Source organism: Typopeltis vanoorti, chromosome 6 (genome assembly GCF_054136105.1).
Source record: "Typopeltis vanoorti isolate ZY-2024b chromosome 6, IOZ_Tvanoo_1.0, whole genome shotgun sequence".
Taxonomy (NCBI): domain Eukaryota; kingdom Metazoa; phylum Arthropoda; class Arachnida; order Uropygi; family Thelyphonidae; genus Typopeltis; species Typopeltis vanoorti.
Genome location: NC_143554.1, coordinates 8,281,049 through 8,297,538, shown reverse-complemented (window position 1 = coordinate 8,297,538; position 16,490 = coordinate 8,281,049). Strand labels below are relative to the sequence as shown.

Below are 16,490 nucleotides of genomic sequence, written 5' to 3'. Positions count from 1 at the left end.
CATTTGCATATCACTTACCACATCCGTTTTCTTATATGGTAAACAAAACAATTTGAGTTCTCTCTCATTTTCCTTCACCTCCCCTTGAATGTTTTTACGGCATATCATAGGACAGACCATGACAACCTGAATATTATTACATGAGGCTCCAAGACTGCGCCATAAACAGACATATTTATACAATATCCTAAAATAGTACGCTAATTAACACGAATAAAATAGTTATGTAATCAAATAAAACAATGCAGTTTTTTACATAAAAGGATACGCTGATTTTATTAAGCGGAATACGCAAGGCCTTTATGCATTAAAAGAGTGCCGTGAATTCCACTCAGCGATATCGTACTTCGTTTGGTTTCTCCCATCAATGTTTTCAAAATTTGCGGTTTCTCATTTTTTGTTTTTTTATGTATGCTTTATTTTTATTTATCGTTTTCCAGCCAGTACACGAAGGCATGCAGACGAATTTGTTAAATCGCACATCTGTCTGCGCACTGTTTGTTTCTACTTTCGGGAGGGGAGGGAAAAGCATTTTTCTTTTTCCTATTAGGCCTAACAAACGTTTTTTTTTTTCTTCTTTTTTTTGGGGGGGGGGGATAGGATGTTCTGTACGTGTAATTATATGAAGTAGAAGTAAATCAAAACGCTGGCAATAATTAATATTTGCGATATGACTGCATGAATTTGTAATGGTAGTCACGAATTACATAACTAGTTAAAATGTTTAACGTTTTGTTTCGACATTGTTACTGCACTGGGGGGGGGGGGGCAAATAAAGGTTTTTACTTGTTGGAGAAAGATTATGAAAAATAATTAATTTTTTATGCATGTACGTAAGCGATCAGTGATATTTGGATAAGTTAAAGCAAGTGATTATTACTCACTTTCTTAGTATCCGGATCTGAGCACGATCTGACTTGCTGAAGCCATTTTGCTTTCATTACTTACTCTCGTGAGCACTCTGTATTCGTTTATCACCGTGAGTGATGTTTTCTTTTCACTGAAAATAATTGTACGTTTGGTTTTAAAAATATCGAGCCGTGTTTATTTATTTCAACGAATTTGGATCTCGGTTTTCGAGAGATGCAGTGTTTTCCCTATTTCAGTGTTGGAGGTTTGTTGTTGTTTCATAATTTTATATTTATTTCTTCATTTATTTCATATTGCGAATAGCTCTGCAAACCTGCTGAATGCTTAAGATAGTTCTGTATGGTTAGAAAGTGTCTTTACCTGCACTATACCTATTCAAAAGTTGATACTGGATTATTAAGTGAAATGGTTTTTCACGTATTGTAGCGTCTTAAACATCGGGCTACTTCTTCATTTAACTCAGTTTTGCGCAGAAAAGTGTTCTGTTTTGCGTATTACGTTAGAAATTTTATACAAACATAACTAGAAAAAAAATTCTTTGTCAGCCTGAGTAATACTTTTATTTACTGATGGTAATGATACTATTCTAAGGAAACAGGAAGTTCAGGAATCAGTACTTCAACCTAGTTCCTTGAAGGTGAATGAGGTAGAAGTCTATGATTGCTTAAGGCTATTGGATTACATGGAATTTCACCAGGTGCTATGAAAGAATGCACTAAGGAATTGACACTTCCGTTGATTCGGTTGTTTAATGAGAGTCTAGTGTCCTCAACGATCCCTACTGAGTGGAAAGAGGGTAAGATTGTTCCAGTGCATCAAGGTGGAAGCAAAACGGATGTTTCAAATTACAGACCAGTTTGCATTTCTGGAGTGGTTGGTAAGATCTTGGAGAGATTGGTTAGGACTAGAATACAGGATTGGGGGGACAAGGAAAATATTCTTTATAGAGGACTGCATGGGTTTGTTAAAGGGAGGTCTTGTTTTACAAATTTGCTTACATTTTATAATAAGGTGACTAAGTTCAGGATAGGGGTGATTCATATGTAGTAATACTCCGGATTTTACAAAGGCATTTGATAGGCTATCACATAATAAACTGGTATATAGGTTAAGGCAAATGGATTGGATAGCAGACTTGTTTTGCAATCGATAACAAATGGTTTGTATAGAGGTGCCATATCTCTCAGGAGGAGAGTTACCAGTGGAGTCCCACAGGGTTCTGTTCTAGAGCCACCGCTGTTCAATTTGTTAATGATATTGCGAGTGGTCTGCAAGCTGTTTGCAGATAATGCTAAGTTGAGAAAAGTTATTAGGAATGATGCAGATACACTGGTGCTTCGGAGCGATTTGAATAAAGTGGCTGTGTTGGCTGACAAGTAGGGGGTTTGCTAATTTAACACCAGTAAATGTACGGTTTTGCTCTTTGTCTCAAAGAAGTAAAGCTGTGTATCATATTGGAGACGTTGTATTACAGGAGGTGAAGGAAACGTGTAATCTTGGGATATTGGTGAATTAAGAATTGAAGTTCAGGGGGCATATTACAAAAATAATAAACAGCACAAAGAAATGCCCGCATACTAAGAAAACACTGACAATTAGAGATAAGGATATCCTCTGTAGAAGGCTTTAATTAGACCACGTCTGAACTACTGCCCATCCATTTGGTCACCTAGTTAAGAAGCAAGCTCTGGAAAAAGTTCAGAGGAGGATAACAAAAGCCATATCGGGATTGTAGACTATGAAGACGGGTTGAGAGAATGTAAACTGCAGACTCTAGTGAATAGGCGGAGAAGGGACGATATGATTGAGACACATAAATGGCTAAGGGGTGCTTATCAAATAGATACCCAAGATATTTTTCAAAGGGTTGAAGGCGGGAAGGGGATAGAGACAAGAGGTCATTCTGGGAAGTTGTATAAGGGTGAGGTGCATAAGAGAGTACGACATTACTTTTTTGCATGGAGGGTGGTCGGTGAGTGAATGTATTTCCAAATGAGGTGGTGAGTGCGCAAACATTGAACCAATTTAAGACGAGATATGATAAATATTATCCCTGTTAGAATCAATCTTACTATTTCCTTCCTCGATGAGCCTTGGTTCCAGGAGGTATTTGTATAATAATAGTAAGTACCTGATGAATTCTATTGGGTAATTCTTCAACGTGATACCGTTCTTTCAGTGCTTGTTTACATAACTAGGAAATTTACTGTCCAGCAGTTGTTATGAGATCACAGTACATCAACATCTCAAAATTTTATAGAAACTTTAAGTTATATTCGTTTTTCTTTTTCTGTTTGTCATTTTTTTAGCTATGGAGTGCAAAAAATTTCGTATATACGAGATGCACTTTTCCCTGACTATTACATCTGAACTTATAACTGAAACGAAATTTTTGAAACTGCATTTTCATCTGTAATTATAACTGAAACTTAATGACACATGAGCATGTTGGAAAGAAGAAATGACCACCGCACAGGTTGTACAAACTATGTGCATGATATTTGGGGGAATGGAGGATTCGAAATATCAATTCTTTCGATTTTTACATAAAACTTTATACGTGTGTATGAAAAGGGACCAAGTTCATTTAATGTTTCGCTCTTAACTGTATCAATACTCAATAACGATCTCTGGGGCCTGTTAAGTGTTTAGAGGCTTTCTACATCGGCTTCCATCAAATAAATGAACACTCGGTTATCTTAAAAACAGCTTTTTAAATCATGTACATAACTAAATTGGATCCGTTAATTATGATAGCCGGAGATGTGCAACACTTACAAGTATTCATGTTTATTTTGTTATTCGTAGCGCAATCGGAAGAACGACTGTACGTTGCGCCCCTCGATTGAAAAAGCCTAAGTTCGATTCTCATCGTGACAGGATTAATCTTTATATGGGTTTTTTCAATTGAAGGCGAATTAGCCGATCTCATACCGAGCTAGCAGGGTTTTTTCTCCCGGAAATCGGGTTTTTCAACCCCCAATACAGACAAATCTCCTTTGAAAACGCGCAGTTACTGTCGTTGGTGAGTGGCGTAGGCGGAAAGTTGCAGAGTAAGTTCCCTCCCTCGATGAGTCTTTGGACTCCTTGGAGGTGTCATGGAATAATAATAATTAGTTAAGCAGTGGCGCTTACTAACTATACAAACCAATTAGACCCGGGAGATGAAACTTAGAATCACTGTTTTGAACGTAGTCCCGTATTTGTCATAGTAATACCACAGCAAGAAATTATAATTGGGGAGGAAAAAAAAAAGCTTTTCTGATTTCTAAATTTATCTATTTAATCCTGTAAAGAGAATACTTTCACTAAAAGGGACGATGGTTATCCGGACTATTGTATGCCGCCCTTAGGCAAGCACTATTTTGACTCATATATAAATTGAAAAAAAAAAAAAAAAAAAAAAAAAAAAACAGGTATGTTTTTATGGTTGAGATACTTTTTTGCCAGATTTTTTACCCTTCCAACTGTTTGTAGGCATTTCCTTAGTGAGTTATAAGAGTCCTGGTGGTCAACATTGGTGTGTTCTTCTCCTCCGCCTTTAGCTGTAATAACTGCTCCAATGGGCGTGTTCACGAAACACTTTCTACCGATCTTGATGGACAAGTGTGCTCAATGACACGCGCAATGGAGCTGTTATTACAGCTAATAACTTCTAGAGAGGGCTCAAAGTTTGCCTTCCACGGATGTTCTGTTGACTTCAGCTCGGTCTTCTCTTGCAATGTTCTAATATTATTCTTCTGAAATTACAGTTCCTCCACAGTGAAGTCGCAACCTTTTTCCTGGCTTCGAATCTCTTTCCAAATACGAGGAATATTTATAATACATTTCAGCTGAAAGTGAGTTAACCAATCTCATAAGCCGATATTGCAGGTTTTTTTTTTTTAAATTCCCTCCTCCACAAACTTTGTTTTTCAATCTGTAAAACAGGCAAATCGACCAGAAGAAAGTGCACGCTATTTACAAACATAACACGCAGGCCTCGGCCTTTAGTTGCTTTCGGTCGTAATTCAAATCAAACGAAAGCAAATCGTTAATAACATATTTCATTTTGTTTTATTACGCGTACCGTGATCATATCGGAAATAGAAGGGTCGATATCATGAAGTTGCTGTGTAAAACAGGCGCCATTGTTCAGAAGATCAATGAAAGAGCTGACATTCAGATTCTTTGGTGATAATACGATGTACTGTAATATCTACGTGTTTGTTACTATTATTATCATGCCTTTTCTCTATACTTTATATGCCGTTATTCTAATTAGCAGTGCGCGTTTTCTCTCTCGTAACTTTCTCACTTACTCTTCTGCGTACTGTGATTATCCACCTTCCGCATTAACTAGTGGAATGCCTATGAATACTGGAAATTTATTTGTCAGACTGCGCCACCAATATATCATTTAATTGGCATAAGACTAAATAAAACTTCCGGTATATTTCCCTCTCTCTCACGAGCGAAGTTTCTTTTATCAATGTTTACTTTAACAGTCGTGGTTCGTAAGTAACTGAACTGCGTTTTTATTGCCTTAAATTATTTCCTGCTCACAAGTCCGATTTATTTATTATTATTATGGGCGACTCCAAGGAATCCTTAGACTCATCGAGGGAGGCCCTAAACATCATGTCCACACAACTATTCGACATTCTTACGGTATCTATCATATCTCTCCTTGAACTCATTCACAGTCATCGCACCCACAACAGACTCTGGCAGCTTATTCCACTCATTTACCACTCTAAAAGTAAAAAACTCAGCTCAAAGACCCTTACTAACCACACTCGTGCCTAGCTTCCATAGATGTCCCCTAGTCCTCCCACCACCAGTCCTGATCCCAAAAATATCACCTGAATTAATCTTGTAAAAACCCTTCAGTAATTTGGATGTCTCAATCATATCTCCCCTCTTCTGCTTATCAACCAATTTCTGCAATCCACAAATCCTCAACGTGTTCTCATAAGGTTCATTCAACAGACCTGCTATCATCTTGGTCACTCGCCTCTGGATTCTCTGAACCTCCCCCCCCCCCATCAAGAAGAAACCCAGGTGACCAAATCTGGGCACTAGTCGAGATGAGGTCTTATCATCAAGGCTCGGTACAGAGGAACAATAACTTGCTTGTTTCTGCTCGTCAGAGTATTCTTCAGCAACCAAGTGATTTGATGAGCTGATTTAGCCACTTTTGCAATGTGCCCCTAAACTTCATCTCCCTATCCACCAACACTCCCAAGTCCCTAGCCTCATCAATCTCCTGAAGTACAGTTCCACCAATGTGGTATACAGCTGCTAATCTTTTCACCCCAAAATGCATAAGCTTACATTTTGTCACATTAAATTGACATCCATTCTCCTTAGCTCAGAACTCCAATCTATCCAAATTATCCTGCAAGATTTTGATATCTTCTGCATTCACTATTGCCTTACCCAACTTTGCATCATCAGCAAACAAATGAACCGTTCCTCTTAGATCTTTCCCTATATCTTTAATGAACAAATTAAACAGCAGTGGTCCAAGAACAGATCCTTGTGGCACACCACTAGTTATAGGCCGTCTTTTGGACTCTACTCCTGAATAAACTACTCTGATATCTCTCCATCAACCACCCACCCATCCATCTCACCAACCCTTTATCCATTCCCATATATTGCAGTTTATGGATTAGAATTTCATGTGGTATCCTGTCAAAGGCCTTAGCAAGGTCCAGCAGTATCACTGTAAACCCATTACCCTTATCCAGTTCAGCCGTCACTGTGTTATAAAACTTGAGCAAGTTACTGAGGTGTGATTCTACCCTTCACAAAACCATGCTGTCCCCATACAGTATCTCATTTTCATCAATCCATTGCTGTATTTTTCCCTTGACAACGACTCCTGATATGCTGATCGGTCGGTAATTTGAAACAGTAGTCTTTGATCCTCCTTTATCCAATGGAACTATTTCCCCCTCTTTCCACACCTTTGGGACTAAACTAGACCCGAGACTTAGATTAAATAACATGGTCAAGGGCACTGATAATTCTTTAGCCACTTCACGTAAGAACAGTGCAGTTGTAAAATAAAAGATCAGGGAGCACTCTTTTAACAAATAATTAAAACGCATTTATTTACAAATTATACATGAATTAAACATTAAGGGAGATTGCTTTCTCTATCCATTTATAAAAACTTGAGCATAAATTAGAACCTTTTTACTTTAACACTAATTAACTTCTTTAACTCGCATTCTTATTTACTCTCCGATTACAAACTTACTAACTTCTAGTTTACTTGCAAAGAGGTTAGCTAAATCTCTATTAAGTTATCTTTACATTTTTATATCAACTTCCAATATGCCAGTCGTTTCTCTTAATGCTTACTGCTATTAACCAAATTCTTAAGTCTTTTTATAACATACTATAAGAAGAATTGTACAAAAGTCTGGAACTTACAAAGGCTCTGTATTGCATATTCAGTCAAAAGTCTTGCACAAAAAGTTCTAAGGCAATTCTTTCATCTCAGATCTTGAGCTTCCTCAGGAATGTCTGGCTTCAGTAATATCTCATTGGGAAAATAGCTGGCTGTGGACTGCGACCTGCAGTACTCATACAGCTCGGGCAAAAGGTTTTTCTCCCATGGTGAAAAGAAAAACCTCCGAGCAGAGCTGCCTCGGGTAACTTGCATCTTCTTTTCTTTTCTGCTTTGGCTCACTGAAAATGCCTGGACGACTGCCGTCTCCAATAGCTCGAACTGCCGCATCCAAGAAACAAACTATCGCCAGCTCTCAACTGGGATCCCTCTCTGCTGTCTGGAAGCCTTTCCTTCTTCATCAATGTCTGGAAGCTCCTCTTTCTTGCCGACAACTAGAACCTGGAAGCTCCTTATGCTCTGCTTAGTCTCCTTTTATTTTGCGATCTTGCGACTTTGCGCTAAGGTTAGCAGCCCCGAAGAATTCGGCATGACTCTTTCATCTTCCTTTAAGTTTGACCCACTCTTTGTTCTCCTCCGTGCATTCTTTTGATCGTATTTTGCCGGGCGCGGAACTTGTCTAAAACCAGTGGACCTCTTTGATACTTCTCTTGTCCTTTCGGGCCGAAAACTTCTCTAAACCTAGCGGCACTCTTGGATACTAACTTTAAAGGCGTTAGCGCAGAGCTTGTAAGCACCTCTTATACACAAAACTAATAAACAACTTTTCCTGCGCTCTTACACAATAATTATATATAAAGTTCCTTTCCCGATGGGAAAGCATTGCCTTTTGTTTTTGACGTTAAAACGGTAAATATATTCACTTACCACAGGATTAACCACATTAATAAAAATACATACATACAAACAAGATTATTCATGTAAGTTCACATGAGACTTGACCTCTGTAAAAAAAAAAAAAACGATGTAAAGCGCTTTGGTATTTTAAAGCTACATCGAGATTTTGCAGTACTAAGACTAGCAGAGCTGATCCACGCAACGAGAAATCCCACATACGCTAACCAGGATGGCCGAGTGGTTAGCGTGTCCGCTCTCCAGTCAAGAGGCTGGGTGCTCGAATCCCACCGTGGGCATAGTTTGCGTTTGTCTGTGGAAAAAAGTGGTGGCGGTCGGCGGTAGATGGCGTTGGTGTAGTTGCGGTCAATTGGTGGATTGTGAGTGGTGGAAGCAGAGCTGTAGAGTAGATGCCCTCCCTTGATGAGCCTTTGGACTCCCTGGAGGTGACTATTAATAATAAATCCTAAATTTTGTCTATGCAATGCTTACACTATGATTTGTTTATAGTCTTTTATTATTACCTATAAATTAAAGGAATTTCGTGCAAGCCCACTTTTTCATAAAAGAAAATCCCTGAGTTCGTGAGTTCGTGTATTTTCTAGAAACGAAGTTCTGGCCATCCCTTGACAACGGTTACTTTTTGCTCTTATGTAAGCAAAAGTTAACGGAGTGAAACCAATCAGCAACTCGAGCAAAATAAAGAAATAAAAGTCGAGATGCCTTCAAATCGTTCGCGTACCTGCCAGCAGTGTTTGATGTATTCGATCCTTCTTCAACGGAGTGAACTATTAGTATTGACGTCTTATTTTTTTCTATAAAAACTGCTTCCAAACCGAATCTAGAGGAATCAATGTGCATATCTTGACTAAATCACTTTGATCATTGCTGACATCAGAGGAATCAATAAACAATCTTCATTGGTGTAGACATGCAAGAAGACGAGCCTGCAGTTCCCACTTCCCTTTCTAAAATTAACTTTGCTACTTCCATTAGCAAATTGCAGCTTTAATCGGGAAAAAAAAAGCTCTGCTTTTGATGGATTTAAATCGCATTGTGGACTATGAACTGCCGAGTCTTTCATGTAGTGCACCTCTTTTTCGTAATATGTTAATAAGCAGTAGCGGCCTTCAAACAGATCTTTTGACATCGGCTTCATTGTAGATGGAATGTTTTGTTTGCTTTTCCTTCAAATATCGTCTGCTTTTGTAAGACCGGAACAGTTGTGGCCTTCAAGTTGTCTAGTTTGTTCATGCAAGTCGTAACACTTTTTTTCCCTTTCATTCCATTTAGTCAGGTTGCGACTGTCCAGAGTTCATCTTAACTTCCAGAATACAATTGTACATATTTAGTCGTTTTTATTTGTCGTTCGGCATCGTGATTTTCCTGTAAACGTTTCGACGAATTCTCGTAGCCGTGACGAAGTCCTTTCTCCATTTTACACATTCACCAAATGACGAACACACAACTAGCCTGAACCCAATGCAACGTGCTAGTGATCATCCCTAGACTGGCTCCTAACTTAGTAAGCAAGATAATTCAATAAGATATTGCCTTCCTACTTTCGTTCCTCTCTTCAGTTCTGCGAACATCGTTGCTGTAATCACTAATGCTGCTAACACTTAGCTACGCTCAGTTATTGCGAGAACTTGAAACTATCGTCACTATTTTTTTTTTTTTAATTTTAAACTACGCTGCAAAAGTTTTGAATTTAAATGCAACGAGCATTAATTGATATCAAAAACGATTTAACTGCTAGTAAACCTTTCTCAAAAAACAATAAAGTTGTGCAGTTTCGACGCGTCAACTTTCTCGAATATAAACTGATTTTTTTTGGCCCAATATTCCAGGTTTATCCTAGAAAAAAAAAAAAAGCGATGCCACATCATTGGATCTGGCTTTAAAGTGAACTTAGTGCTAATTTACAGTGTACACCATAAGCTGATCCTGTTCGGTAAACAATCGCATCAACTGTTTTCCAACATTGACCAGACATTGCTTGCCTTGTTCCATTTAGTTTTCTTCAGCTGCTGTGATGAACAGCCCACTGGCACTACTCAGATTTTACCGATGAATGTTCTACAGACTGAACGTCGTGAGGCTGGAATTATCTTCTAAGCTTTTCACGAACCAATGAGGTTCTTTAGCTGTGGACTTCACAACCGCAACCGCCTCGAGGATAACGTGGTTTGCCTTACAGACATCTACAAACAGGACATCTACAGTAGGACACACACCTTCCGGTGTGTGCTGTCTGTATCTATCGGTTTGTCTGTCCCCCAGAACAGACAAACCGATCCCGTGACACAAAAAACCCGAATTTCCGGGTGGAAAAAACCCCTACCTCCGTATGCAGCTAACTCACCTTTTAATCGAAAGAAAAAGGTTCCTCAAGTCATTTACGGGAATCGAACCCAGGTCTTTCCGACCAAAGGGTCGGAAAGACCTGGGTTCGATTCCCGTCTTCGTCTATACCGACTGAACTACGAAGGCTCCTTGAGGCTGGGGTTACCATTCAAAAATACACTGTGTTCGGAAAAACTAGCATCGTGCACATTTTGAGCTATGAAGCGAAGTATATCTTTTCCCTCCAAGTGGATACTGTTAAAAGGAATTGAGTGACACTTGAGAGAAAAAATACTGTATTTTATTTTTGCTAGGACCTGGCGTTGATATATATTTTAGTTGCTTTTTTTTTTTTCATTACTACATTCACGAATACTCAGAAAAGTGATATACTCTTCTCCTCCATCCCGTTATTTCTTATTTTCAAAAAAAAAAAGAAGAAAAAAAGTCATTGCATGAAGTGGAAGTTTTATACGCTAAGGCATGTGAACAAAATGGTCCAAGAATATTGCAGCTTTATTCCTTCCGTGTGTTTAATTAAATATTTTTGTCGATAACAATAAGTCTCTAATTTCACCAATGGACGAAAGCATACGACACCGCCTGTTTTTCATGTTGGCATTGAAAGAAAGCTGCATTGCATGATTGCATGCAATGGCAGTTGCAAGAAACAAGCTAAAGGCAGCTGTTGCGCAATAAGCAGGAAAACGCGCGTCATCTATCGTGCGATCCCAATAAAACTGGTTTTATTATTATTATGTGAGACCTCCAGGGAGTTCGAAGACTCGTCGAGGGAGGGCACCTGCTCGACAGTTAGAAGCCAAATTGGAAGGGGAGGAATTCGGCACATTATGCAAGACCAGTGAGAGGAAGAAGCACGGCTGCTCCAAGAAAGTTTATCGCAACTCCGTTTTGAATTGCCATTTAGTACGAATGAGGTTCGCTCGTAAAGTTATGCAGATCTGTTCCAGATTAGCCAATCGCGCGATTTCTGATGTATTCCAGTCGCATAAAAATGTGGTAAAAAGGCCATAATGGAGTGTATCGTGTTCGCTAATTTATGCAATCCTTGACATGAACGGCATCGCGTTACCGAAACGTAGGCTGTTTTGTTTGTCGTTGTTCCACGAAAACTCATATTTAGTAGTGAAGTGCATGTGAACGTGCTGTTTAGTTTGCATCCTGCAGCTCATTTCTGTGGACATTTTGATTAATCAGGATTTCCACCGCTTCCTAGTTTCGGATTACTTAGCGGGAAGGAAAAAAATTGTCGTAACTTAACGGACGTGATTTGATTAGAGCAACGGAAAACTCATCAGCTGATGTTAACTGCATTTAAAAATCTGACACGATGTACAAATGTGTGTGTGTGGGGGGGGAGAGTACACGAAAGAATTCGCGTTGTCGTGATATTGTGAGATATCGCAGTCCTTAAGAAAAGCGCACATTTTTAAAGCATGTAATCGGCAGCTGTTATTCGCATACGGGTCTTAATTCAGAGCGTGAGAAGTGGACTCCCTTCCCCGGAGTGTCCAAATGGAAATTTGGACACTTCGGGGAAGCGAGTTATTTTTTTCCTTCCCGCTAAGTAATCCGAACGCCATGCTTGTTTTAACCATAAGCAGAATATTGCTATTTCAAAAAAAAAAATAAATAAATAAAAAAATAATAATAATAATATATATTATTATTATTATTTTTTTTTTTTATTATTTTTTTTTATATATATATTATTTCATTATTCGTAACTAAAATTTCACGTTCACCGCAGTAGCTTTCTCCCATTTTTATTTTATTTTATTTTTTATTTTTTTCTGTAGAGCAAGACTCTTCAGTTTTTCTTAGCCGTTCGTAAAAGTTTCTTACTTGCTTGGCTCAAAAACATAATGAAAGATTTTGTAACCTTTCCTGTGCAGGATTGATATACAAAGGATGCATTTGACAACACAAAGTGCGCTGCGCATTTTTAACTAAAAATATTAACCGCTGCGAATTCTATACCACGAGATGGTTATTATTTATTCAGTGAGCAGTAAAAAGAGGAAAAGCGTACAGTTACGAGGTGCGACCAAAACATTTCCGCATTTTTTTCTTCTATCATCTGTGTTGTTAATAACATTCATTTTCTCTTTTGCAGTATTTCGTTTACAACAGAAAGAAACTTGGCCTTCCCCCAAACAGAAATCACGTGCTTCAACTGGACAAACACAGCCTGCGATTTCATCAGTGATGACGTCATCTTTCCCACTATGCGAAAAGCTTCTTCTGGGAAGTGGGAGAATGCAGGATACCAGATGCAATAGCACAGAATCCAGAACAGCACATAACCCATTATTAACGCGCCGTTTTTGCAGAGAAAACTGTTAGTTTGATCCGAATGCGATTCCGTTGTCACTAAACTAAAGCAGAGCGTGTCGGTTTCCATAGTCGTATTCGCATTCTATTTTCATCTGTCTCGTTCGTTAAAGGAACCCCCAACACCCGGCGTCATCCAAAAACAACACTGAACTTTGAAAGGGGAAAACATTAAATTAATTTCACTGACTGACTGTTTTCTCTCGAAAGCAAATTCTAATATTTTGAAAGTTTCTGTCAAATTTTTCTCACTCATAAAGTAGAATTCCCTGGCCCAGGCACCCATTCCCATAGGAAATGGGTGCCCAGTTGTATCTCTTAAAAGTTCTTGTCCTTAATGGGATACGAACTGAGGTCTTTCCGACCAACAGTTGTCTGTACCGACTGAATGAGTGCAGAGGCTCCCATTAATTCGGAAGTTGAAAGGGAGGGTACTGAAAACTTCACTAAAAGAATTTTGAAAGTTTTGTTCAACTTGCTTTCTGGCACGGCATCAGCGTAGCATGGTGGAAATCATTTGCCCGCAATAGCGCTACATCACAGAAAAAAGAGCGATTTCAAAGGTCGTTTTTAAGGTCTTTTCTTGGTAGATTCCCAGTTCGTCGATCTTTACCACAAACAAGTAGTTTTCCCTTCTGGAAACTCCAGAAGATGATGATGATAATAATAAAGACTAAAATTACCTTACACAAATGCGTATACATGCTGGAGCGTAACCATTGATGGCTCAGCCGTCACTCTCCGCTAAGGATGTAGATGGCTGCCGAGACGATCATCCAAAATGTTAGTGCTAAAATAAGTTCCGCTTACTCCTACGGAAATAATGAGGAGCAGACGAAATCTTATTTAGGAAATAAAGTAACGGAAGCGATGTCCATTGTCCCTTCACCCGTGCAATGAATTTGTATTTATCCACTTCACTATCTGAATATCAAGTTTAACGTAACGGGCTCGACTTCGTTAACTTGGAGCAGCCAACATGAAACCCGGTGGTCTTCTTTAGTTATGCAAGCATGTTTATTTTCTGCATGCAATGGTCGCAGTTGAGGCATTGCGTAGAATAGTTTCGTACATTATATTAAAACCAGTTCACTCGAGGGGTGTCGTCGTTAGTTATTTATCATTTCAAGACTGCAGTCTCATTTTGTAACAAAATCTCAAGATATCAATAGTAACGCGTCTTCAATGTCAGTATTAATAATGCTCACCGTATAATTTATCCATGATTGGGTTTTATGAATGGGCAAATATTTGTGCATTGAATACATTTTCAATTTAATGGCAAACACTTGTATTCAGAAATTCTTTACGTTTCGAAGTTCGCGTGAAAACTTCCAATTTTTTTTCCCTAAAAACTTTTTTTATTCAGTACTATTTTTTTTTCCCTTGGAGCGGTTCCCGCTTAAATGTGTATACTCAAATAAATGGAAGCAATGAGAAATACTCTGAAATAATAATAAAAATCTATCGAAATTTTCAGCCAAGTCATCGAGTACTTTCGTTTATCAACTTGAATATCATATATACGTTTCAAAAACGGAATATTATCCACTTCCTACGCCTTAGAAACGCTGCATAAATATGAAAGTCACGATTGCGTTGCTATTTTGAAAATCCGCTTACTCTTCTTAATTATTGACTCGGTGTAATATAAGATCGGCGAGCCTCAAAACAGCGTGTCATTGCAGCAATAACGTATCACGTGATTGACTCATTTCTTGAAAAACAAGATTGCAAAGCCAAGTACTGCAGTGGTGTGTTTAGCATCCAAGCATTATTTCTGAAATAGCTACGCGAATGCAAGTTTTAAGAAGTCTTACTAATCCATAAATTCTTATGCACGTACGTTAAAATTAGATGTTATCGTTTTGTGTCTCCACTCCCATTTTTAACGGCTTCACTTCAATGACCTGAAATAGAAAAGGGCTTGCCGAAGGTGCAGTCCATTCAATTAATGGAAAAAGAACGGAAAGGAAACTAGACACGCGCATTTTCCGATCAGTCTGCTCGGTTGACTAAAACTCCAGTTTCCGGGTGTTTTGCTACGCACGCTTTCACAGAAATCCTATTTCCTCAGTAATCCATGCACGCATTCCAGAAAATTCACCGATTTCATTATGAATCCGCACCAAGTTCTTACTTAGTGATCCACTGCTTCCCCCTCCTTCAATAGTTTTAGGAACTTGCAAACAACAGATTTTGGATTGTCATTTTAAGTATTTCCCATAGCTTCTGATAGCTCGAGTCCCTTCTTTGTCCAGTCATTAGCTACATGTATCTCTCCCTAATTATGCTTAAACATTACGCGGTACATTTCGGCTTGTTTCTAAATTTTTAATATAGGAACATGTCGCAGATTGTCTTGCTTCGCGACATGAACGGTATTCCCATGATAACTGTTATTGGCGACTACCTGGGAGCCAAAACACAAAGCATCGGCAGACATAAATATTTAAATCCATGCAAACGTCATAACTTAACTAGAGAAAAATAACAGTTTTTAACTAGATTAAATAGTTATAGAAAACAAACTGTTTAATCTGTCTTCCTTAGATCGTTCCTTTTTGAGTCTTGAAATCATCCATTCGGATTGCCTTTATCAATATCATATACCTTATGGTTTGTTTTGCATTTCTTGGCTTCTATTTTCTCTTCCCGTTTTCACAAATATACTCAATTTACGATTATGCTAAAACGAAAGTATAATATGGGCAAAAGCACAGTGAAAAATATATAATTTTTAAATATATTTTTTCGACCGTTTCCCGAGTTAGTCGATCTGGCACGAGCAAGCGGGTTTTTCCTCCCGGAAACTCGGGTTTTTCGTCCAGTAAACTCAAGAAAATCGACCGCAGAACCCACATTATTTCAGACATTAAATATATTGTGTTAGGGTTAGGGACCACGAGATGGCGGCACATTTGAGCCGCCTCTCTTCACTGCGTACCGCTTAATTAGTGATAGCCTTGGGCCATCTATCTCTGATTGGTACCAGTGGAGATTGAACTGCCCACTCAGTCTCCAAAAGTTAGATAGGGCTAAATGGCCTCGCCTACTCCCGTTTACGAGAATAAAAAGGCGTTAGCTGATTTTTTTTCCCCCGTTCAAATGCCGATTACTATACAGCAATTACTTAATTGACTTGAATATGCAATTATTTACTTGTAATTATCAAGCTGCCAATAAATTTTTTTAAAAAATGTTGGTTACATTTACCCGCTTGCCATGTCAACATAGTATCGTACTCAAGTCCTTTCAGTAATCAACTTGCGTCAAGAAGTGATTTTTGAAATATAATTTTCTGATTCTTCGTCTGAGCGTCAACGTCATAAAAAAAAAAAATTAAATGGCATAGTTAAAATTAAAAAAAAAAACTAATTAAAATAATTGCAGTATAAACATCGTTCAATGCAAGCAAAAGAATTACTCATTATGAAATTGCTGTAAGCAAATTTTAAAGTCGTCTGCAAGACTTTCCTTACAGAGGTACCCTGGATAATTCTTTGCATATGGATAAACTCAAATAAAAGTAGTTTTTTTTCATGGTATCTTTATGACTAAGGTGCTAAATCGTCCTTAGATATTTAGCTTAGTTTGAATGGCACTTAAATTGTCTCATGTGGTGGATGAAAACCACCACCCTGTTTAGCGAAGTGAAAAATTGCTCTGTACCCCTTTTGAA

The 16,490-nt window shown here is 38.4% G+C and overlaps 2 protein-coding genes across 2 annotated transcripts in view; one reads left to right on the top strand and one right to left on the bottom strand.

Moving 5' to 3' along the window:
* Positions 1 to 355, bottom strand: part of LOC150105268 (replication protein A 14 kDa subunit-like) — a 66,712-nt gene extending 66,357 nt beyond the window's left edge. The window contains exon 1 of the mRNA XM_090394037.1: positions 19 to 355. Coding sequence (XP_090250163.1) covers positions 19 to 120 — 102 coding nt within the window. The 5' untranslated portion in view covers positions 121 to 355. The remainder of the gene's footprint in view (positions 1 to 18) is intronic.
* LOC150105267 (uncharacterized) overlaps positions 1 to 16,490 on the top strand; it is a 163,201-nt gene that overhangs the window by 1,813 nt on the left and 144,898 nt on the right. The gene's annotated exons all lie outside the window — the stretch shown is intronic.